Consider the following 25391-nt stretch of genomic DNA (forward strand, 5'->3'; position numbering starts at 1 on the left):
TAAAGTTTAGCTTGGTTCTGTTCAACAAACATTTCCCGATCCCACACTATGTACCTGGTACATTTAGATGCTGAAATACCACAAAAACAAAACAAAACAAACAGACATTTCCTTACCGTCAAAGAGTAGTCAACAAGACAGTTAACCAAAAAAAAAACCTTTATAATTTAGTGTAATCCAAACAATATGAATATACATGAAGAGATAGGATAATTCAAAGGAGTGTGTGTTTTCTTTGAGAGAGAAGGTATCAAGAAAGGCTTTACAGACCAAGTGGTAATGTGAGCAAGAATACATCAGTTTCCAGATAGACAAAAGACAGGTATTGTAAGCACAAAAACAGTCTAAGCAGAGGTGTGAGACTGCACTGTGCCCTTAGAGAATTACAAAGGAGTTTGATACTAATATATCATTCCCACAAGACAGGGAGGAGCAAAAGACAGTATCAGAGAAGAAAGCAAAGGTAAGATGAAGAAATGCTTCCTATCCTGTGCTAAAAAGTTCAGCTCGGCAGGTAATGAGAAGTCATTTAAATGTTTTATTTTATTTTTGCAGGAAATGTAGATTCTCTTTCATTTAAGAGTCGATACAACTTACCTTGAAACAACACTGACGTACATGAGAGGTAAAATTTTAGGAGAAAATTTAAGATTTCAAACATGGCATTACTTACATAGAAATATACAATATGTGAGTTCATACATACAAACATATTATGAACATTCTGGTGAAAAAACAGTGTTGTTTATACTCTTTAGGTCAGTTCCAAAATTCATTTAGGAAAACTCTTAGAAGCTCTTAGAGATAAAAATTCTAATAAACAAAGCCTAATTTAGTTCTGTACTCAAGGACTATTTGACCTGAATTATACAACACATTTTGAGCTTTGTAACTCTTAAAATGCATATAATTTTTAATAGACTTTTCTTTGGCAATATCAGTGTGTTTGTATTATATTCATAGGATTCCCTATGCTGTGCCACTTAACATATGAAAAAAATTTTATAATCTCAGCTTTATTCCATTACTTAAGAAACACTGAAAGAATTATAAACATGATTACAAGGTGGGGGTATGAATTTTAACTTAAATAAAACCTTTACCCAATCTATTAATAGCCTTTAATTCTTGAGCCCCTGAAGTAGAATGTAAATATTACCCATTTAAATGTTTTAATCAGGGAGGTGACCAACCATCCCAGGCTGCTTGGGAAAGTCCTGATTTCAGCACAGACTGAGTTTAGCATAGTGATCCAGAAAATCCCTCAGTCCTGGGCAAACTAGTATGTTTGGTCACCCTGTGAGAGACATGATTTGATCAACTTCCCATACAATTCACTGGGGCTGAAATGAGGAGGGTGAGCTACAAAACAGCCAGATGGAAGAAAAGCGATTGACAGGAGGCACATGTGACAATATGGGGAGAGATGATGAGGACCTAAATGGAAGCAGTGACTGTGGGGATGATAAAGTTAAGAGGAAGAACTCACAAGGTGTTTAGAAATCAAAATCTACTCAACTTGTAGAATGGTTGGATGTGGAAAAAGAGGAAGCAGGAGAAATCTAGGATAACACACAGGATTTCGAGCCACGGAATGAGTGGTTTTACTGCTGGTACACCGAAGAACTATAGGAAGCTAAGTGTGTAGATCGGAATAAGGAATTCCTATTTGGGACATGTTTGGTTTGGGTTTGATGTTCCCATAAGTGATCCAGATTGAGCTCTCCAGGACACTGTCCAGAACTTGGGGGCAGATCAGAATCTCAGAGATAGTGACATTCTGCACAAATGTGTGTGTGTGGGGGGGGGGATGTGGAAGAAACAGGGGAAGTTGCATATTTCTGAACAGTAATTATAAAAGGTACCACTCTTTGAGTGCCTTCAGTATGTTGGAACTGGTTGGGAGTAACAGAGACTAGCTAGAGCTAATTTAAGCACAATTACTACATAGATAAAGGATACAGTAATGTGTCAAAGATTCAAGGGCTGGGGTGCAACTGGTCTCATCAAGGTATGGGAAGGAGCCAGGGAGGACCATGCCATCAGGACTCTTGTCATCTCTTGTCTCCAGCCTTCTTCATGCCTCTGCTCCCTAGTTCATTATTCTCTCTTGCTAGAGATTTTTCTGCTTCCCAAGCTACTTGACTCTTCATACTTCTGGATTTCATATTGCCTCCATTCAAAGCAGAAACTAAGTAAGAATGGAATCACAAAGTGCTAATACTGAATTCCAAGGGAAGGTATTCATTGGCCTAGCTTGACCCAGGCAAATAACTGGACCAAATAACTGAGAAGAGGGTTTAGAAGAAAAGAGGCAGTCCCCAGAAAAGGTAGCAGTAGGGGATATGACCCAAAGTACCCACTACACACATACTTTCTTATTTATCCTTAGAATAACACTAGGAGGTTTTTATCATTACTATCTCTTACACTGTAAATGCTCTGAAGGCAGAGACCATGTACTCATTCACCATTGTATTCCCAGCTCCCAGCACAGTGCCTAGCTTATGCTTCATAAATACATTTTGCGTGAGAGACCAACTGAATAAATGAATCTCAATTTTACATTTGAGGAAACTTGAGATCAGGGAGGTTCAATCACTTTCCCAGGGTGACACAGCCAAGTATCAGAAAAGAGAATCAAATCCAAATCTAGTCCACATCAGACTTCAGACCTTGCGCTCTGAACTAAAGAAAACTCACCTCTAGTGAGGCCCTCACTGCTGCCCTGGAAACTCAAATTTCCTTGATAAATAAAATTTTCCAGACACTAAAAATAAATAAATAGTGGAGAATCCAGCAGTAGCCCAACCAGCCGGTGGGAGTGCTGGTCACGGGCCTGGTCCATGCTGAGAGCCAGGTGAGCACAGCTACATGGGCAGAGGTCTCCAAGCGCTGGGCCAAGAGCTCAGGGCTGGCATCAGTAACCACGCACAGAACACTGGAACACCAGGATGGCATTTGCGGTACAGCGCTATGTCACACAACTTGGCCATCTCTATCCACAGGCCCAAAGAGAAAAATGAGATGAACTTAGACTCTTCTTGAAGGCTGTGCAACTTTTAGTCCTCTTAAAACAAGAATTCAAATCTGCCAACTAATTCTTCACGTTATTATGTCTACCACATTGATTAGGTAACGGGAAAATGGCCATATTTTCTAAGCCTATCAACACATGATTTGACAAAAACTTCTTCTTGTTTTGTTTCTTTATTTAAATAAGTAAGGATACATTTGATCAAACTTAATTATATATTTAACAAATCACCTCTTGCATTAGTTATTGCAAGAGCTTCGTAATTGGTTTCCCTGATTCTTCCTTTGCCCCCTAACAGTCTATTCTCAATAAAAATGCATAGAACTTTTTAAAAGATAAATTGGATCACCAATCTGTTCTAAACCTGACAATAACTCTCCATCTTACCTAAAGTAAAAACCCAAATCTAAGGCCTAAAGATGAGAACCACAGGTTCTGTGTACTCTCCCTCTCCCTCTGCTTCAGCCGCACTGCCCTCCCGGCTGCTTCCTGAACCTGCTTTCACCTTGGGGCCTTTGCACCGGTTGATTTCTTGATTAAATTAAAGAAAAGAACAAAATCATTTAGTAGGAAGAATTTAAAATATATGCGATAGAATTATAGTTTCCACTTCTGAACTTACAACTAGTTATGTTAACAAAACATTTCACATTTAAATAATAAGATCCATGTAAGACTGAGCGCTTAGTTGTCTTATGGGACTATCAATGTAATACAATATAAATGAAGAAAAAAAGAAAAACTGAATAAACAAAATAATTAAAGATTGTGTGGATTTTAAAAAGTAATAATAATGGTAATATTAATTCATAAATATAGGGTTTATAGCAAGCTTTTACAATTTTTTCCATTTTATCCTCATGCTTTGAGATCAATATGGCACATATTATCACCCCATTTTACAGATGACATAGCTGAGTAAAGAGAGTTTATGTGATTTATCCAGAGAACACAAAGAGGAAGGGGTAGAAGTAAAACACAGATTTCCTGACGCCACATCATTCATTCACTTATTCATTCATTTATTCTTTCACCTATTCAATAAACATCTGAGTAGTATCTAACGATGTGCCGGGCACTGTTCTAGGTATTTGGAATACAGCAGTAATAAAAACAGATAAAACTCCACTCTCATAGAACTTACCAGTGTGGGGGAGAGGCAATTATCATAACAGGTAAATAAATTATACAGTATGTTGGATGGTGATAAGTACTATGGGAAAAATAAAGCAAAATGAAATGGAAACGGGAGTGCTGGAAAGCAGAGGTGATATTCAATTGTGGTCAGAAAAGGTCTTCTATAAAGTAGTATTTTAAAATATATTTTAAAAATTTTTGAAGATGTAAGTTAGATACTCATTTTTTTCCTCACCCAAGGAAATGTTTTTTATTGATTTTTGAGAGAAAGGATGGGGTAGGGGAGAGAGAAAGAGAAACATTGATATGAGAGAGAAACACCAATCAGCTGCCTCCCATACATAACATGACCCAACCGGCGATGGAACTGTTAACCTTTTGGTGTACAGGACAATGCTCCAACCAACTAAGCCACCCAGCTAGGGCTAGATAGATTAATCTCTTAGTGTACAATTCTGCAAGGTTTGACAAATGCAAATAGCTGAATAACCACCACCACAATCAAGATATGGAATAGTTTCATTATCAAAAAAAAATACTTCCCTATATCTTTGTAGTAAGCCTCTACCTCCAACCCCAGGCTCTGGCAACAACTGATCAGATTTCTGTCCCTAAAGCTTTGCCTTTTCCAGAATGTCACATAAGTGTAATTATGCAGATTTCAGCCTTCTGAGCCTGGCTTCTTTCACTTAGCAAAATGAATTTGAGATTTAGCAATTTTGTTGCATGTAACTGTGAGGATATAACATAGTTTGAATGGATAATTCACCAGGTGAAGGACATTTCAATTGTTTCCAGTATTTGGTTATCACACTATCACAAGCTGCTATAAATATTTGCATGCAGGTTGTGGTATGAACATAAATTTTTACTTCACTTGGGGTAAATATCTAGGAGTGGGATCGCTAGATAAAATGGTGAGTGTATATTTACCCTTATGAGACACTGCTGTTTTCCAAAGTAGCTATACCATTGTTTTCATTCCAAGATTTCCAATTGCTCTGCATCCTAGCCATGGGATTTTCTTGAGCTGCAGCCTGAAAACTCTCTCCAGGCTGTAAGCTGGGGTAATTGCAGTGCTCATTTATTTCCCCTGTGTTGCCTGTCATCCAATGGTGAACACATTTGTTTTCTTTCTTTCTTCTTTTTTAAACTAGATTTTAGCTGATGAAACTGGGAGGGTAAATCCAATCCATGTTATCTCATCTTGGCCAGCAGTGAAAATCCTGACGGCAATATCTGAGCATAGTCCTTTTTTTTTTAATTGATTTTAGAGAGAGAGGAAGGGAGAGAGAGGGAAACATCAATGTGAGAAAGACTCATCAGCTGCCTCCTGCATGCACCTTGACCAGGAACCGCACCCATAACCTCAGCATGTGCTTTGACCGGGAATCAAACTTGCGACCCTTCAGTGCACAGGACCCAGCCAGGACTGAGCATAGTCTTAAAGGAGATGAGGGAACCGTAGCTAGGTAAGAGCACTCCAAAGAGAGGAAACACTGAGGTGGGAGTGTACCTGGCAAGTTCATTAAGGAGGCCAGTGTGACTAAAGCAAAAAAAATGAGAATAACAAGAGATCTTTTATTCCCTCTCAGGCTTGTAGCTTACTCTGATGAAGATGAAAGTCACTCTAGGATGTTAAGCAGAGGAGTGATGTGCTCAAATTTGTTTTTAAAATGCTTACTCTGTCTACTGTGTTGGCATAGAATGTAGAGGGTTAGGAGAAGAAGCAGGTGAGTCAGTTACGATGCTAAGAGTACTAGCAAGAAATGATGGCCATTGGACCAGGATGGTAGCAACGGAGATGTTGAGAACTATGTAGTTTCTGGTTATAATCTGAAGGTAGGATCAAGAGGATTTACTGACAATTTGCATTTGAGGTATGCCAAAAAGAAATGAAGAATTGTCTAGTGTTCCTTGCCTTACACATATCGTATTTATCTTTTACATTTTCACAAAAAGGTTTGGTTAGCTCTCCTACTATTGATACTGTATCTAGAGAATGAGCACTGGATGTATATCTGATACTTTTCCTCCTACTCCTTTTCCAATGGTCCAGCACAAACAGCTCCTGTGAATATCTCTTACATATAAAAATTAAAGCATGTAAGACTCTCTCTTCAAATTGGCTAAAGGCTGAATGCAGATGGACTTGGTGCAGATGTGGATCAGAGTAGCCAACCTCTCGGTTTCCTAGGGTGAGGGCCACAGAATCTGTATTTAAATTAATATCAAAGGGTCCTCCCTTCACTACCATTCTCAAAATAGAGATCCAGCTTGCTTTATCATCACAATGCTGTTTAACAAATAGCTCAGCCTAGCCCCCTAGATTACTGGGTTGTGGAACTAATATTAAGGGAACCAGTCCTACAGTAGCTAAGATCTAAATTTGGCTGGTATGTACTTGACCTATCTTGCCTCTGGCTTTACATAAAGATCTAAATTGAGCTGGGCTTTGCTTCACCTGAACTCCAGCCACTGGCAGTCTGGAGCAGCCTGCAGGAGGAAGAAGCAGTTAAACTTGATAGGTCAGCTTTACATGCGCATAGAAGAAGGTTCTAAAACTGCGGAATATCCCTGTCAGCAAATACCACTTAGACCAATCTGAACCACTCAGTGTGACCTGTCCATCATAATTCAATAGAATAAGAGGTCAGGACATAAAGAAATCCATAAATCTGTAAATCCATAATCCATTAAAGATTGCTGAGCCTCTCTGGCTTCCTCATGAAAGAGAATGGATAGAAAGTTTTTTCTATATATAAAACCCCAAAAGAATCAGTGATCTCAAGATTTGGGAAGAGTATAGAGTATTCCTTCCTAGTAAGGATAAGGCGGCTAAGAACCATACACAACCATGAAGGGGCTTCCAGGGGCTAGAGAATAACCAGAGAAAGAAAGGTTATAGATTGGAAAAATGAAACAAATACGTAATAGAACTCATCTCCACTGTGGATCAGTCATAGAGTACATGGAGGAAGAATGAGACTATCTGTGTACCCTGGAAACATATCCAGGGCCTATTCTTTGCCCTGCAGCTGTAAAATTAAACGTGTTTGACCTGAGGACTCTACCTCCACTATGAACAGAGTTGGTGTCATCATTATCATCATCACGAATAGCATCAAGATTATTGGCATCCTGGCTTCCTTTTGCCAAGACAGAGGCATAGGTAGAAACCCTTCCCTTCCTTGCACAACTGAAAGGAGGATAACAACCAATCTAAAATCAATAAACAACCAGAAGTGCCAGAAAATCAAACTGCCTGGAACTCTGACAACCAAGGAATTAAAGAAACAGTCAACCAGACCAAACAGACCGGCAGTGCCGCAGCACAGCAAGGAGGGTTGCCCTGCCCTGGTGAATACCTAAGGCCTCTCCCCCTTACAACTTAACAGGTGCACTGAGACAAAGAAATAGGGCCCAAATGAAAGAACAGAGCAAAACTCCAGAAAGAGAGCTAAGCGATGAGGAGATCGCCAACCTATCTGATGGAGAGTTTAAAGCCCTGGTAATCAAAATGCTCACAGAACTGATTGAGCTTGTCGAAAACTGAAAGAACAAATGAAAGATACCCAAAGTGAAATAAAGCAAAATATTCAGGGAACCAACAGTGACAGGAAGGAAACCAGGACTCAAATCAACAATTTGGAACAAAAGGAAGAAATAAACATCCAACCAGAACAGAATGAAGAAACAAGAATTCAAAAAAATTTAGAGGCTGAGGAACCTCTGGGAAAACTTTAAACATTCCAATATCTGAATTATAGGGGTGCCAAAAGGAGAAGAACAACAGCAAGAAATTGAAAACTTATTTGAACAAATAATGAAGGAAAACTTCCCCAATCTGGCAAAGGATATAGACTTCAAGGAAATCCAGGAAGCTCAGAGAGTCCCAAAGAAGTTGGACCCAAAGAGGAACATACCAAGGCACATCATCATTAAGTTACCAAGATTAAAGATATGGAGAAAATCTTAAAAGCAGCAAGAGAAAAGGAGAGTAACCTACAAAGGAGTTCCCATAAGACTGTCAGCTGATTTCTTAAAAGAAACCTTGCAGGCAAGAAGGGGCTGGAAAGAAGTATTCAAAGTGATGAAAGGAAAGGACCTACATCCAAGATGACTCTGTCCAGCAAAGTTATCATTTAGAATAGAAGGGCAGATAAAGTATTTCCCAGAGAAGGTCAAGTTAAAGGAGTTCATCATCACCAAGCCCTTATTATATGAAATGTTAAAGGGACTTATCTAAGAAAGAGAAGATGATCAAAAATATGAACAGTAAAATGACAGTAAACTCACAGCTACCAACAAATGAACCTAAAAAAAAAGAAAAACAACAAAAATAAAAACTAAGCAACAACTAGAAGAGGAACAGAATCAGAGAAATGGACATCACATGGAGTGGAGAGAGGGAGGGTATGAATACAGGGGAAAAGGTACAGGGAAGAAGCAGCATAATTGGTAGGCATAAAATAGATGGGGAGAGGTCAAAAATGGTATAGGAAACACAGAATTCAAAGAACTTATATGTACAACCCATGGACATGAACTAAAGAGGGGGGGATACTAGAGGATTGGAGGGTGCAAGGCAGAGGGAGGATAAAGGGAGAAAAATTGGGAAAACTGTAATAGCATAATCAATAATATATACTTAAAAAATATTATTGGCATCCTAATCACCTTTAACCAATGTGGCCCATCAGCCAACTGAGCTAGAACCAAGGCTCTCTTTCAGGCAGACCAATCACAGGACACTTTGTATGGTATTAGATGCCCAGAGCTGTTGATTAAACCTAAACATAATGTCTGATATATTTCAGCTCTCAAAATAAAACTGGTAAGAGTGATGTTCACAATATCATCCACAAACAGAAAATAGAGTATTTCAATCAAATGTAAAAAAAAAATAGTATTTGAGTAAAAACAGCAATTTATATCTCTTGTTAAATGACAGTTTTGTTCCAGGCACTTGATTTAAACCTTTTAAGCTTTGTAACAACTCTGTGAAGAAAATTCCCCATATTTACAGATATTCATTCACATAACTACTGGGTGGCAGAGGCACAACTCCAACCCATACCTTTTAGATTCCAAGGTTTATGCTCTTCATCACTGGGCTACACAAGTTTGCTATAGATTGTGTTTTAGTTTTTAGGGAGAAGTCAAGAAACATATTCCTTTAAGAGTTCTATCCTGTGTGTGCCCTGAATTCTTCCATGTGGACCAGACTTAGGAAACAGGTGCAGGAAAGACTCCAGCAGAAATCTAGGCTAACAGCCTCTCCCCTTGTAGCAAAGGCACCAAAAGTCCCACTCTCCGTAAGTACACTTCCCTCTCAGGTCATATGCACCTCAGAAATGAGTGGATGTCATCTTTGAACATCTTAAAGAGCTTTATATTAGTCTCCCTAGGCCAGGGGTCCTGGAGCATCAGGGACCAAATTCTGTCCAAGTGTCTTTGACCTGCACAGAACTGAGGGCAGTGGGTGGGGCAATCAGATTAGAGAACACTATCAATCTCTGAGACCTTAGTCATCCTATAATAGTGGCATAAAATAATTACTCTGTCTTTTGCAATTAACTTGCTGAGCTGGTAATCTAGTGTCCCTATTTCAAGACATCAGTCCCCAGGGAAGAAAACCTCCCACTTAAGCAAAAGCAAAGCACTGCAGATGTGGTTTCCACAGTTCCCACTTTACTATCCTTCCTCTTAAAATCTAAATACTCACAGGTGATTTAGGCCAAACAGCCCCAGAAGACCCAAGCTCTGAAGCACAATTAGTGCCAGAGGCAAGGAACTAGCACATGGGTGGAGTGGCTTTATTTATAAGTAAAGTTAACATAATTAATTTTTAAAGGAAAACAAAATTATCATAGATAATGGCAACAATAAATAAAACTAATTAATCTAAAATTAAATCCAAGTCTGATATATATATATATATATATATATATAACTCATAGAGATCCTGGATTTGTTTCTCCCTAGTCCTGTTCAAAGATGTCATTCCAGGCAGCCCAAAATATACTTTTTTGTCAAGTTTATCTTCATTCAGCAGGCAAGAAAAACCAGCTTTATTGGGTATTGTAGAGCAAGTTTATCCCTAGTTAAAATTTATGATGATGTAGGGATGGATAGATGTATATTCTTAAGTATATTTCTGTATGTGTGTGCACATACACATGCTGGGCAATCCCAAATGACAAATCCTCAACACTCTTTCAAACAGGAGAGTACCAAGGTTGTTGGAAAGAAGTGATGGGAAATTCCAGGCCTGTAAATAACCCCAAACCAATGTAATTTCATTGAATATGCTGTGCTTAGCACTGGCCCTTGCATGTTAGAGATCTTCAATAATGTATATGAACTGTATGTGAAAGTATGGGTAGAGGGGCGTGTGTGTGTGATACACATAAATCTTTGAGTTTCCCTGATGCCCAAACCCCAGCTAAGCTTCAGTTCTGATCTAGCTTCAGCATACTGTTCCATACAACACTGGACTTCCTTACCACTGGAAGCCTATTCCCACAGTGAGAAGAATCATGGGCTCACAGCAAGTGTTCCCATAAAAGTTGCTTCAGAACTGCTGAGAGCCATTGGACTGCAAAAATTAGTCTGGTTACTTTAATACTTAACAATGGACTCCTTTTTTTTCTTAGCCCTCTGAGTTAGTCTCTTTATTTACTAAACTTGGTTCCAAATGCTTATGAATGATTAAAAAATCAATTTTGTGCTTAAAATGCCAATATTTTCATCTAACAAATTATATTCAGAAACATGGAATGCTCTGAAAGAAGAGCTCCCCCCAACATTTTGAACATATATTCACAGACTTCCAGGGAAATTACTTTGATTGTACAGGTCCCAGACTGTTTTAAAAAAGAATTAGCTTCCTTAATTAACAATCACGAATTACAATTTGTCAAAATACAAGTTCTAGTGACTCCTAGAGCTCCAGTGCTAATCCAGGTTCCTCCCCCTTCAGTCAGGTTTATAAAGCCAGTGAGTTTCCAGATCCATCAGGAGGCAATCTCTCCTCCATACTGTCATCAGAGGTTACTGAGATTGTGGCTGCAAGGACCATATGAGCTTCTGGACCCAGCCTTCAGTTGCCCTGAGTAGATTTCGGCAAGTGTCTCAAGGTCCCAGAGATTCCTCCTCAGTTAGAACTGGACAGAACAAGTTTCTGAAGCCTCATATTACACTCAGCCTGAAAGCCTCAGTGTGTCAGCAGGCAGCTCTTTGTGAAACTCAGTTGCTGGGATCGTAAGTACAACAATGATGTGACAAAGTAAGAAAGGACTCTGGGGCTAGGGGCATTCTCAGCTGGTCTAGCTAGTGGTTCCATATCTTCATGGGCTTTTCATAATAGAAATTGTAAGCCCCTTTAAGGCTGTGTTCCAACAGTTCAATCCAACTGGCCTCTGGTTTCACTTAGGAAGAGAAACTACCAGGAAGGAAGAGTGTTAAGGATCATCTCCAGGAACCATCACCCCTAAAACCTATTGATAATCTTCTCCTAATCAGATTAAATTTGAGAATAAGAAGAAAATAAAATATATCCAACCTTTATCATGTGCTCAGCATTATTCTAATACTATCTAATCTAATTCTCACATATCTAACATTATCCTCATTTCACAGGTGTGGAAACAGAGACTCAGATTTAGAAACTTGTCCCAGGTGTTATACAGGTGGTTATGTTGGAGCTGTGATACAAAGACTATTTGGCTTATGCAAAGTCAACATTCTTCTCACTTTATCATACTGAGAGCCAAGAACAGCTTCCTAAACTGTTTGTATAGAAAAGAGATTTATTATGTACCAGTGTTCCTGGATCAACTCTCAGGTATCTGCTCTAAATTGAGTTCATTGAGAAACCTCAATATAGGGGTTCCAGCAAAGAGAGAATGTTTGGTTCTTATGATAGGCACAGATCTTAACCTGAAGAAAGCCCCCTTTGAATAGGATATAACATGAAAACAAAACTCAGCTGACATTCAGTGGAAAAACCAAAATATGGGACTTTCACAGGTACAGTTAAAATGTTTTTTTACATTCTAAGATATAGCTTCTGCCTCAAGACATCCAGTAGCCAATAATTCACAAGCATCACCAACTGTGGCCTCAAAGCAAAGTCTGGTAGTCCCTGAGAACCCAGAACAGTGTGGATGTAGAATAAGCAGAGGATTGTGAGATGGGGACAATAGGGTGGGAATGAGGCCTGCATCCAGAGAAACACTCCAGGACTCTGCTTCATGGGATCAAATGACTTTTCAGAATCCAGGCAGGCAAAAATCTCTGCAGGTGTCTTCAAGTCGATCCTTAGAAACCATCACTTTGGTTCCTTTCCAATGGCATGTGGGCTTCTGGTAGGAACATAACTGTTCCCCAGAATTGGAGCTGAAATGATTTGACATGCGTCCTCTTGTATAATGCACACTAATAGCACGTTATAGTTATTATACAGGGAAAACTGAAGCATTGAGAAGTGAGGAAACTTACTTAAGGACAGAGACACCATAAGTATAACAATTGCACAACTCTGTGAACATACTAAAACCCAGTAAACTGCACACTTTAAAAGGATGAATTTTATGGCATGTGAATTTCATCTCAAAAGTGTTATTTTTAAAAAACCAAACTTGGATTCAGATCCAGAGTGCTAACCATTACACCATGGACCATGGGACCTGCTGGCTGGGGTGGGGTGGAGGGATGGGGAGAAAATGCAGACAACTGTAATTGAATAACAATAAAAATTTTAAAAAAAGAGATATATACAAAAAGCCACTAAAAAAAAAAATCAAACCTGGCTGGTGTAGCTCAGTGGATTGAGTGCAGACCTTGGAACCAAAGCATCACCAGTTCGATTCCCAGTCAGGACACATGCCTGGGTTGCAGGCCAGGTCCCCACTTGGGGATGCACAAGAGGTAATTGGGGGTGCAAAAGAGGGTGATGTTTCTCTCACCCTCTTTCTCCCTCCCTTCCCCTCTGTCTAAAGATAAGTAAAACCTTAACAAAAATTAAAAATCAGAATCATGACTTACCTTCTGGGGCAATGATTTTTGACAGAGAAGTAGTATTTTTTTTTTTTAAAGTACTTTTATTGGATCCTAATTACTGTCATCAAACATGATTGAGCACATGTGTAAGACGCTAAATAATTTTTGAGAAGCCTACAATAATTACATAATTTACTAAGCATATATAATATGCCAGGTAGATACTAAGCAATTTCACACATTATCTGAAGTAATCTCTACCAGTGAGGGGAATATTATTATTCCCACTATAAATGTTAGGAAACTGGGATTCAGAGGATTAGAAAATTGCCCAAGGGACACAACCAGTAAAAGACACTTGAGATTTGAGCTCAATTCTTTCTAACTCCTAAGTTTATACTTTTATCTACTACTCTAAGCAAATTAGAAAAGGAAGAAAAATCTGAACATAAATAAAAGGAGTGAATGATGGAGTCTTGTGAGCAGTTAAACTCTGGAACTGGTTTCAAAGTTCTGAGCTAGAATCCGGGAGTTGCAGTGCAAGGATGAATTTAAAAATCTCCCCGGGGAGACTGAGGGTCTGCAAGTCCTCCTGGCAAAACAGTCTTCACAACAAAAACAAGCATAATTTCAAACAGCATCCAGCAATACATTAAAAAGATCATACACCATGATCAAGTGGGATTCATCCCAGGGATGCAAGGATGGTACAATATTCGCAAATCAATAAACATAATACACCACATAAACAAAAGCAAAGATAAAAACCACTTGATCATATCAATAGATGCGGAAAAAGTATTTGATAAGGTACAGCACCCATTTGTGATAAAAACCCTCAACAAAGTGGGAATAGAGGGAGCATTCCTCAACACAATAAAGGCCATATATGAGAGACCTACAGCCAACATCATACTCAATGGACAAAAACTTAGAGCTTTCCCACTAAGATCAGGAACAAGACAAGGATGCCCTCTCTCACCACTCCTATTCAACATAGTATTGGAAGTCCTAGCCACACCAATCAGACAAGAAAAAGCAATAAAAGGCATCCAAATTGGAAAGGAGGAAACGAAACTGTCACTGTTTGCAGATGACATGATAGTGTACATGGAAAATCCTATAGACTCCACCAAAAAACTACTTGACCTAATAAATGAATTTGGCAAAACAACAGGATACAAAGTCAATACTCAGAAATCAAAGGCATTCCTGTATACCAACAACGAAACTGCAGAAACAGAAATCAGGAAAAAAATCCCATTTGATATAGCAACAAGAAAAATAAAGTACCTAGGAATAAACCTAACCAAGGAGGTAAAAGACCTGTACTCAGAAAACTACACAATACTGCAGAAAGAAATTAAGGAAGACACAAACAAATGGAAGCATGTACCATGCTCATGGAATGGAAGAATTAACATCATCAAAATGGCCATACTACCCAAAGCAATTTATAGATTCAATGCAATCCCTACTAAAGTACCTACGACATATTTCACAGATATAGAACAAACATTTCAGAAATTTATATGGAACCATAAACGACCCCCAATAACTTCAGCAATTTTGAGAGAAAAGAACAAAGCAGGAGGGATCACAATACCTGATTATCAAACGGTATTACAAGGCCACTGTAATCAAAACAGCCTGGTACTGGCATAAAAACAGGCACATAGACCAATGGAACAGAACAGAGAGCCCAGAAATAAACCCAAGTCTTTATGGTCAATTAATATTTGACAAAGGAGGCAGGAGCATAAAATGGAGCAAAAATAGCCTCTTTAACAAATGGTGTTGGGAGATCTGGACGGCTACGTGCAAAAAAATTAAACTTGATCACCAACTTATACCATACACAAAAATAAACTCAAGGTGGATAAAAGACTTAAATATAAGTCATAACACCATAAAAGTCCCAGAGGAAAACATTGGCAGGAAAATCTCAGACATTTCATGTAGCAACATCCTCACAGACACGTCCCCTAAAGCAAGGGACATAAAGGAAAGAATAAACAAACAGGACCTCATCAAAATAAAAAGCTTCTGCATGGCTGAAGAAAACAGCATTAAAATGAAAAGAGAACCAACAGTATGGGGAAACATATTTGCCAATGATACCTCAGACAAGGGCCTGATCTCCAAAATATATAAAGAGCTCACAGGACTCCACTCCAGGAAGACAAACAACCCAATTAAAAAATGGGCAAAGGACTTGAACAGACACTTCTCCAAGGAAGACATACAGAGGGCCCAGAGACATATGAAAAGATGCTCAGCATCACTAGCCATCAGAGAGATGCAAATTAAAACCACAATGAGGTACCATCTCACACCAGTCAGAGTGGCCAACATAAGCAAATCCACAAACAAATGTTGGAGAGGATGCGGAGAAAAGGGAACCCTAGTGCACTGTTGGTGGGAATGCAGACTGGTGAGGCCACTGTGGAAAACAGTATGGAATTTCCTCAGAAAACTAAAAATGGAACTGCCCTTTGACCCAGCAATTCCGCTGCTGGGATTATACCCTAAGAATCCTGAAACACCCATCCAAAAGAACCTATGCACCCCAATGTTCATAGCAGCACAATTTACAATAGCCAAGCACTGGAAGCAACCTAAGTGCCCATCAGCAAATGAGTGGATCAAAAAATTATGGTACATTTACACAATGGAATTCTCCGCAGCACAGAGAAAGAAGGAGCTTATACCCTTTGCAATGGCATGGATGGAACTGGAGAGCATTATGCTAAGTGAAATAATCCAGGCGGTGAGGGACAAATACCATATGATCTCACTTTTAACTGGAACATAATCAACAAAAGAAAAAAAGCAAACAAAATATAACCAGAGACATTGAAAATAAGAACATTGTAACAATAGCCAGAGGGGAGTGGGGAGGGGATAGTGGGGAGAGGGGTCTATAGGAGCTACTATAAAGGACACAAGGACAAAATTAAGGGGGAGGGTAGAGGTGGGGGAGGGAGGTGGGACTGGCTGGGGTGGAGGGAAGGGGAGAAAATGCAGACAATTGTAACTGAATAAAAATAAATAAATAATTTTTTTAAAAAAAGAAGTGGAATACAAGAAACTCAAAACTAAGATTGTCACCATGAAAAATGTTCTAAGATTATAAATTTTTTGAGATCATGACAACTAAATTTTTGTTACATTCAGAAAAAAACAAAACAAACAAAAAAAAACAAGCATAATTTCAAAAAATGCGTACAACTAAAAATGACCATAACATCCAAGGGACAACATAACTTTATGTGTGGTCACTTTGGTCTAGGACTCCTTGGCTATGAGGGCAATGGGTATACCTCAGTGGTACATCCATTAACATTTTGTGAACATACTCTCACTCTGTTTACTAAGTCCTAGGTACTGCCCTGATATGGGGTCAATAGGATATGATGGCTCCCCTGAAGGAGTGCCCAGATAGCGACTGATCGAGCCCATATATACAGTATATATGGGGTTAAGTGCAGGGCTATCACATCAGACAGCATGGTTTCTACCCTAGTCCTGCCACTAGGATGAATTATTAAATTTCTCTATGCTTTCATTTCCTAATTAGTAAAATGATAATGAAAATAATACTGACCTTACAGGGTTATTGTGAGGAATAAAAAGATAAGCATGTATAATGAAACCCTCTTTCTAGAAGATAGTAGGCACTTAATTAATGATAACTGCTATCATTCATCAACATCAGCATCAGCATCACCTGGTGGCAAAGTACAGAAAAGCTGGTTCTTCACACCTAATACTGCTTTCTGACTATTTTTGCTTCCCTCAGGTATTATATTTGATCAACTTTATGTACATAAGTGAAATTTCCCCAAGGGTTCAGGCACAAGCTGCCAGACTACCAATGGAAAGCAGAAAGCCCAAGAAGAGAGTCCACTCTAAATTTACCCTGAACACTTCTAAAGACATTACTTTAGTGTGTAGCTCCTGAAGTTATACTTTAGTAGTCTAGAAAAGAACCTTCAAAGGGCAGAGAAGACGTTTCTTCTTTTTCAAGCTCTTTATATTATAGCACTCTTTATATTGCTCTTTCACATCTTTTGTTTGGGTAGAACTGACATACCTAAAACAGTGCATAATTTTTGTGTAATAGGCATATATATTCAATACACAGAGACAAGTTAGTGTAATTGTTAAGAGCAAGGGCATTGTGATAAGGTAGATATAGGTTCAAACACTTCCTCCACCTGCTAGCTGTGTGGTCTTGTAGATGACTTATGTTCTCTGAACCTATTTCTTCACCTGTAAAATGAGAAAAAACAATACATATCTCATAGAAATGTGGTGAAAAATAAATGAGATGGTATGTGAAAAGTATTCAGCACAATACCTTGCACACTCTAAAGTCTCAATAAATGGCAATTATTATTGCAAAAAGATATGAGTTAGGTATAGCCTAATGGCCTAGGTTAATTTTTAATTAAATAAGCATTTATTGCATACCTGCCAAGTACCTTACAGCTTGCTGCTTTTTGTGGGTATTAGACAATGAAAATGAGCTACATGAGTCCTCCAAACACAGTATCTGCTTTTCACAAGTGTATGACCCTGAAAAAAAGTGCCCTCAACATGTCCTCATCCTGAAAGGTGGGCTGGTACCAGCCTTTCTGCAATCATCTCAAAGATGAGAATGCAAAGGAGTAGGAAGGTAAACATGGACAGAGGTGGAGTTAGGTTTGATTGGAAGTGAATCAGTCCATCCCACAGAAGGCATCACCCACATGCTAGCTATATAAGGGCCACTATCTCAGTCATTGTCACCCTGCAAGCTTCATCAGGCTTTTTTCCTACTTGTTCCTTTGGTGAACCAGGTGAGAGAAAATCCATCAAGCTCTTTCGATGGATATTTGGTTGGTCATTGTCCACAGGAGAAATTCAAGTGTTTGAGCTAAGGCAGAGTTAATATATATTTGGCCTTTGTTTCCATTTTTGTTTCTTTTTTCTTTTACTTTTACTTGCTTATTTGTCTGGCTAGTTTAATTTATTCTGGGACCTTTTTAGAATCAATTGGTCATTGTGGAGAAGTTTGTCTTCCTACAGGCCGTTCCACATTCTCTTCCTAGTCTTTTGGCATGCCATCTTTTCTAGGATGTCCAGCTCAAACAGAGGAGGCTAGCACTGTTGTAGAGTCCCTTCCTTGTTCAGTGTTAATTCCCAGAGCTTCCAGATCAAATCACCTACTAGCCAAATTGCTGCCTGCTTTTCTGAGCCTTTCTCCCCAGTTAACGAAAGAGAAGTGTTTGGTCAAGGGCTGAGATTAGGATAGTTCCTAAGCTCTCGTGAAGGCTATCTCAGGCCTCTGGGAAACCAAGAATACACTGGGCCACTTTGACCATTTTTTATTTTTTAAAGGCTTTAAGGGTCTGGTTTAGCTTTTGGTGCCTGAGGTGTGCGTGGTAGATTTGTTGGTTTTTGACTCTAGAAAATCAGTGAAACTAGCAAGAGAGACTAAAGTAATAGGTCTGGGTGGTTCTGAAAACTTTGCAAGCCCCAGGACAACACCTAGGACATCAAAGTACACAAACTGTAGAGACATTAAGAAAAAAATATATTTATCCAGGACAGGGAGACCTGAGATATACATAGTCCCAGTTCAGCCAGTAACATTCTATGACTAATGTTAACAAACTTATTTTTCACTGTGTTGAAAGATTTTGTATCATCCCTGACACAACTTTATTTTTGGAGGTATTTTAGGTTTTAAAGAACCAGAAATTCAAAAAATCATGATGATGATTATTAAAACCAGAACTGCTTATAAATGAAAAGGAAAGAAAATGAATGATTCAGTCTTGTATTTTGTTTTTCTCTTCAGGTTCACTTAAACGTGCAAAAAGATGACTGAACTCTTGAGAAGTGTTGTCACCGTCATTGATGTTTTCTACAAATACACCAGTCAAGATGCGGAATGTGCCACATTGAGCAAGGATGAGCTAAAGGAACTTCTGGAGAAAGAGTTTCGACCAATTCTGAAGGTGAGGACCATATGCTAGGATTGAGGGCTTCGACACTTCTGTACATTCTTGGTTATATAACCAAACATTAGCTTAAAAGTGCACAGTTCCACTGATCCTTGAGCAAACTCTACGAGCAGTACTCCTTTGTGACATCAGAAAGTCTGTTGAGATAGTGTTTATTTCTAGAAAAGTGATGTTTTCCCTCACATTCTTGTGCATTCCCACCATGTGGACCCCTCAGACTTCTTCATGCCCCTAGGCTTCCAATTCTGAAAAAGCAGAAAATAAAATTTGTACTAAGCTTATAAACTGGGGAAGAAAAAGTATAGAGAGGGAAGTCATATACAGAGAGAGTTGACCAAGTAGCCAGATGACTAAAAATCAAAAGGAAAATATATGCATTTTTGAAAGGACTCAGCTATTAACTAAAAAATTATACATCCTAACATAGAATATATTAACATGTAATGTTTAAAATGTATATAAAACTCAAGCACACCAGGTACTGAACTTGGTTTATTCAACTCCTTCCTGTGTGCCATATTTGAGTACCTAGTTCTTTACTTAGGTCCTTGAACTATATATTCTTATGAGGATCTCAATGGCCTTTATTTTTTCTATTACTTCTTCACACCTGCTGGATCCTGTCAGGCTGTCTTAGCCTAAGTAGTCCTTGACTGGATTAAAAATACCTAATGTCAAATATCTACAATTCCACAGACCTACCCGCATATTTTAGCTGAGTTTGTGGGCTAGGTTGACCAAGTCTCCTTTGGTGTGTTGTTCATATACAGAACCCAGATGATCCAGACACAGTGGATGTCATTATGCATATGCTGGATCGAGATCATGACCGAAGACTGGACTTTAATGAGTTTCTTCTGATGGTATTCAAGCTGGCTATGGCCTGCAACAAGGTTCTCAGCAAAGAATACTGCAAAGCTTCAGGGTCAAAGAAGCAGAAGCATGGGAATGGTCACCGAAACACAGAGGAAGAAAGTGAAACAGAAGAAGAAGATGAGGATACATCAGGACAGAAATCAGGTTACAAAAATCCAAGACAGAGTAAGGGAGAGGAGCATGGTTATGGTTCTGAGGGCTCAAGGAGAACTGTGAAACACAGACATGGGTCCAAATCCCGGAGGCTGGGGATGCAAGGTTCCTTAGGGAACCAAGAGGAATGTGAGAAAAGGTACCGTAGATCTAGCTCTAGTCACTCACGGAGTAGTGGCATAGAAAGACATGGTTCCAGCTCTGGAAAGCTAGAGGAAAGAAGAAACAATTCACATGTTAGCCCCTCTAGGGAATCGGGGGAAGAATATGAATCTGGATCTGAATCTAACAGTGGGGGAAGGAAAGGTCACAGTGGTATATCATGTGGATTGGAGGTTAGTGGGCATGAATCAAACTCTACTCAGTCAAGGAGTGGAGAACAACAGCCTGCATCTAGCTCTACAGGTTCAGGAGACAGTAGAAGACAAAGCTATGTATGTGGTATTAGCAATTCAAGTGGGTGTGGTGGAACACAAAATGCTTCTAGCTCTTGTCAGGCAGGCAGATTTGGAGGGCAGGGAACTAAATCAAGATGTACTCAGTCAGGTTGTCAATTAGGATATAAGGAAACACATCACAGATGTGTCTCAGGAGGTCAATCCTCTGGATATGGTCAGTGTAAGCCTACCTCCCATAGCCAATCTTATTGTCATAGAAGATATAAATCTAGGGCATGTTGTCAATCACAGAATTGTGGAAGACAACAAGGATCAGGATCAAGTCAGTCTTCTTGCTGTGGACAATATGGGTATGGAGCATGTCAGTCGAATTATGGTCAACAAGGATCTGGTTCCTGTAAACAATGCACGAACTCTCATCAAAGAGGGTGTGATTCAAATGGTTACTCTAAATGTAGTGAACATAGGTCTTCCTCTGAACAATACTCTGGAATTGGACAAAATGGGTGTGGTTCCACTCACTCTACCTGTGCACAACATCGGTCTTGCTCAGGTAATTCCTCTGGCTATGGCCAACAGGGCTCTACCTCAGGACAGTACTCAGGCTATGGAAAACATGGCACTGCCTCGGGTCAGGCTTCTAGACATGGCCACCAAGAGGCTCCCTCAGGTCAGTCCTCTGGATATGGCCAAACTAAATCTATATCAGGTCAGTCAACTGTCTCAGGAAAACAAAATTCAAATTCAGGACAATCCTCAAGCCATAGACAAAATACCTCTGGGTACAGTCAATCAGGTAGCTTTCCAAAACGTGGGTATGAAGCAGGGCAGGCTTCAACTAATACGCAAATCCAACCGTCAGATTCAGGAAATGAAGGAAGACAGGAATCAAGCCACAGTGAGGTGAGTGACAGGGAAGGCAATAGAGGAGTCCCACAGGGACACTCAGGGTCTCGTTCTAGCCACAAGACATCCCAACAAGGACAGTCTGGAACCTCTGTCACAGACAGACAGGGAACCACTCAGGGACAAGCACAAGATGCCAGCAGAGGCTCGCATTCTGGCAGCAGGCAATCCTCACAGACAGGATCTGATAGAGGTAGAGGAAGGCAAACAAGACACACTGAGGTCAGTGGCAGTGAAGGACATTCAGGAGTCACACAGGGACAGTCAGGGTCTCGTTCTGGTCAGGCTACATCTCAGCATGGACAGTCTGGATCCTCTGGCAGAGGAAGACACGGAACTACTCAGGGACAATCTGCAGACTCCAGTAGGCGCTCTCAGTCTGGCCATGGGCAATCCTCACAGACAGGATCTGATACAGGTAGAGGAAGGCAAACAGGTCACAGTGAGGTCAGTGACAGCGAAGGCCATTCAGGAGTCAGACAGGGACACTCAGGGTCTCCTTCTGGTCAGGCTACATCTCAGCATGGACAGTCAGAATCCTCTGGCAGAGGGAGACAGGGAACCAGTCAGGGACAAACTGACGAAGCCACCACAGGCTCTCAGTCTGGCCGTGGGCAATCCTCACAGACAGGATCTGACAGGACGAGAAGAAGGGAAACAAGTCACAGTGAGGACAGTGACGGTGAAGGACATTCAGGAGTGCCACAGGGACACTCAGGGTCCCGTTCTGCCCGCGGTACTTCTCAACGAGGACAGTCTGGATCCTCTGGCAGAGGGAGACAGGGAACCACTCAGGGACAAACAGAAGATGCCACCAGAGGCTCTCACTCTGGCCGTGGGCAATCCTCACAGACAGGATCTGACAGGACGAGAAGAAGGGAAACAAGTCACAGTGAGGACAGTGACAGTGAAGGCCATTCAGGAGTCAAACAGGGACAGTCAGGGTCTCGTTCTGGTCAGGCTACATCTCAGCATGGACAGTCTGGATCCTCTGGCAGAGGAAGACACGGAACTACTCAGGGACAATCAGGAGACTCCAGTAGGCGCTCTCAATCTGGCCATGGGCAATCCTCCCAGACAGGATCGGATAGAGGTAGAGGAAGGCAAACAGGTCACAGTGAGGTCAGTGACAGTGAAGGACAATCAGGAGTCAGAAAGGGACACTCAGGGTCTGCTTCTGGTCAAGCTACATCTCAGCATGGACAGCCTGGATCCTCTGGCAGAGGGAGACAGGTAACCACTCAGGGACAAACAGAAGATGCCACCAGAGGCTCTCACTCTGGCCGCAGGCAATCCTCACAGACAGGATCTGATAGAGGTAGAGGAAGGCAAACAGGTCACAGTGAGGTCAGTGACAGTGAAGGACAATCAGGAGTCAGACAGGGACAGTCAGGGTCTCGTACTGGTCAGGCTACATCTCAGCATGGACAGTCTGGATCCTCTGGCAGAGGGAGACAGGGAACCACTCAGGGACAAAGAGACGATGCCACCAGAGGCTCTCACTCTGGCCGTGGGCAATCCTCACAGACAGGATCTGACAGGACGAGAAGAAGGGAAACCAGTCACAGTGAGGACACTGACAGTGAAGGCCATTCAGGAGTCAGACAGCGACAGTCAGGGTCTCGTTCTGGTCAGGCTACATCTCAGCATGGACAGTCTGGATCCTCTGGCAGAGGGAGACAAGGAACCACTCAGGGACAAACTGACGATGCCACCAGAGGCTCTCAGTCTGGCCGTGGGCAATCCTCACAGACAGGATCTGATAGAGGTAGAGGAAGGCAAACAGGTCACAGTGAGGTCAGTGACAGCGAAGGCCATTCAGGAGTCACACAGGGACAGTCAGGGTCTCGTTCTGGTCAGGCTACATCTCAGCATGGACAGTCTGGATCCTCTGGCAGAGGAAGACACGGAACTACTCAGGGACAATCAGGAGACTCCAGTAGGCGCTCTCAGTCTGGCCATGGGCAATCCTCACAGACAGGATCTGATACAGGTAGAGGAAGGCAAACAGGTCACCATGAGGTCAGTGACAGCAAAGGCCATTCAGGAGTCAGACAGGGACAGTCAGGGTCTCGTTCTGGTCAGGCTACATCTCAGCATGGACAGTCTGGATCCTCTGGCAGAAGGAGACAAGGAACCACTCAGGGACAAAGAGACGATGCCACCAGAGGCTCTCACTCTGGCCGTGGGAAATCCTCACAGACAGGATCTGACAGGACAAGAAGAAGGGAAACAAGTCACAGTGAGGACAGTGACAGTGAAGGCCATTCAGGAGTCAGACAGGGACAGTCAGGGTCTCGTTCTGGACAGGCTACATCTCAGCATGGACAGTCTGGATCCTCTGGCAGAAGGAGACAGGGAACCACTCAGGGACAAACAGAAGATGCCACCAGAGGCTCTCACTCTGGCCGCAGGCAATCCTCACAGACAGGATCTGATAGAGGTAGAGGAAGGCAAACAGGTCACAGTGAGGTCAGTGACAGTGAAGGACAATCAGGAGTCAGACAGGGACAGTCAGGGTCTCGTACTGGTCAGGCTACATCTCAGCATGGACAGTCTGGATCCTCTGGCAGAGGGAGACAAGGAACCACTCAGGGACAAACTGACGATGCCACCAGAGGCTCTCAATCTGGCTGTGGGCAATCCTCACAGACAGGATCTGACAGGACGAGAAGAAGGGAAACAAGTCACAGTGAGGACAGTGACAGTGAAGGCCATTCAGGAGTCAAACAGGGACAGTCAGGGTCTCGTTCTGGTCAGGCTACATCTCAGCATGGACAGTCTGGATCCTCTGGCAGAGGAAGACACGGAACTACTCAGGGACAATCAGGAGACTCCAGTAGGCGCTCTCAATCTGGCCATGGGCAATCCTCCCAGACAGGATCGGATAGAGGTAGAGGAAGGCAAACAGGTCACAGTGAGGTCAGTGACAGTGAAGGACAATCAGGAGTCAGAAAGGGACACTCAGGGTCTGCTTCTGGTCAAGCTACATCTCAGCATGGACAGTCTGGATCCTCTGGCAGAGGGAGACAGGTAACCACTCAGGGACAAACAGAAGATGCCACCAGAGGCTCTCACTCTGGCCGCAGGCAATCCTCACAGACAGGATCTGATAGAGGTAGAGGAAGGCAAACAGGTCACAATGAGGTCAGTGACAGTGAAGGACAATCAGGAGTCAGACAGGGACAGTCAGGGTCTCGTACTGGTCAGGCTACATCTCAGCATGGACAGTCTGGATCCTCTGGCAGAGGGAGACAAGGAACCACTCAGGGACAAAGAGACGATGCCACCAGAGGCTCTCAGTCTGGCCGTGGGCAATCCTCACAGACAGGATCTGACAGGACAGGAAGAAGTGAAACCAGTCACAGTGAGGACACTGACAGTGAAGGCCATTCAGGAGTCAGACAGGGACAGTCAGGGTCTCGTTCTGGTCAGGCTACATCTCAGCATGGACAGTCTGGATCCTCTGGCAGAGGGAGACAAGGAACCACTCAGGGACAAACAGAAGATGCCACCAGAGGCTCTCACTCTGGCCGCAGGCAATCCTCACAGACAGGATCTGATAGAGGTAGAGGAAGGCAAACAGGTCACAGTGAGGTCAGTGACAGCGAAGGCCATTCAGGAGTCACACAGGGACAGTCAGGGTCTCGTTCTGGTCAGGCTACATCTCAGCATGGACAGTCTGGATCCTCTGGCAGAGGAAGACACGGAACTACTCAGGGACAATCAGGAGACTCCAGTAGGCGCTCTCAGTCTGGCCATGGGCAATCCTCACAGACAGGATCGGATAGAGGTAGAGGAAGGCAAACAGGTCACAGTGAGGTCAGTGACAGTGAAGGACAATCAGGAGTCAGACAGGGACAG

At 41.6% G+C, this 25391-nt stretch overlaps 1 protein-coding gene across 1 annotated transcript; it reads left to right on the forward strand.

Moving 5' to 3' along the window:
* The first annotated feature begins 17981 nt into the window (after positions 1 to 17981).
* On the forward strand, positions 17982 to 22764 carry LOC139440479 (filaggrin-2-like). Its single transcript, XM_071220106.1, has 4 exons — positions 17982 to 18024; positions 19029 to 19188; positions 19965 to 21720; positions 21851 to 22764. The coding sequence occupies exons 2-4, from the start codon at positions 19051 to 19053 to the stop codon at positions 22762 to 22764; spliced, it is 2808 nt and encodes a 935-aa protein (XP_071076207.1). The 5' UTR covers positions 17982 to 18024; positions 19029 to 19050.
* The last annotated feature ends 2627 nt before the right edge of the window (positions 22765 to 25391 follow it).

Source organism: Desmodus rotundus, chromosome 12 (assembly GCF_022682495.2).
Source record: "Desmodus rotundus isolate HL8 chromosome 12, HLdesRot8A.1, whole genome shotgun sequence".
Taxonomy (NCBI): domain Eukaryota; kingdom Metazoa; phylum Chordata; class Mammalia; order Chiroptera; family Phyllostomidae; genus Desmodus; species Desmodus rotundus.

Bases quoted from the DNA above. Each gene is read 5' to 3' on its own strand.
- LOC139440479 (XM_071220106.1), top strand. From the start codon at position 19,051: ATGACTGAACTCTTGAGAAGTGTTGTCACCGTCATTGATGTTTTCTAC. The intron at 19,189-19,964 runs GTGAGGACCATA...GTTCATATACAG, and splicing joins AGTTTCGACCAATTCTGAAG to AACCCAGATGATCCAGACAC. The intron at 21,721-21,850 runs GTAGAGGAAGGC...ATCCTCTGGCAG, and splicing joins ACAGACAGGATCTGATAGAG to AGGAAGACACGGAACTACTC.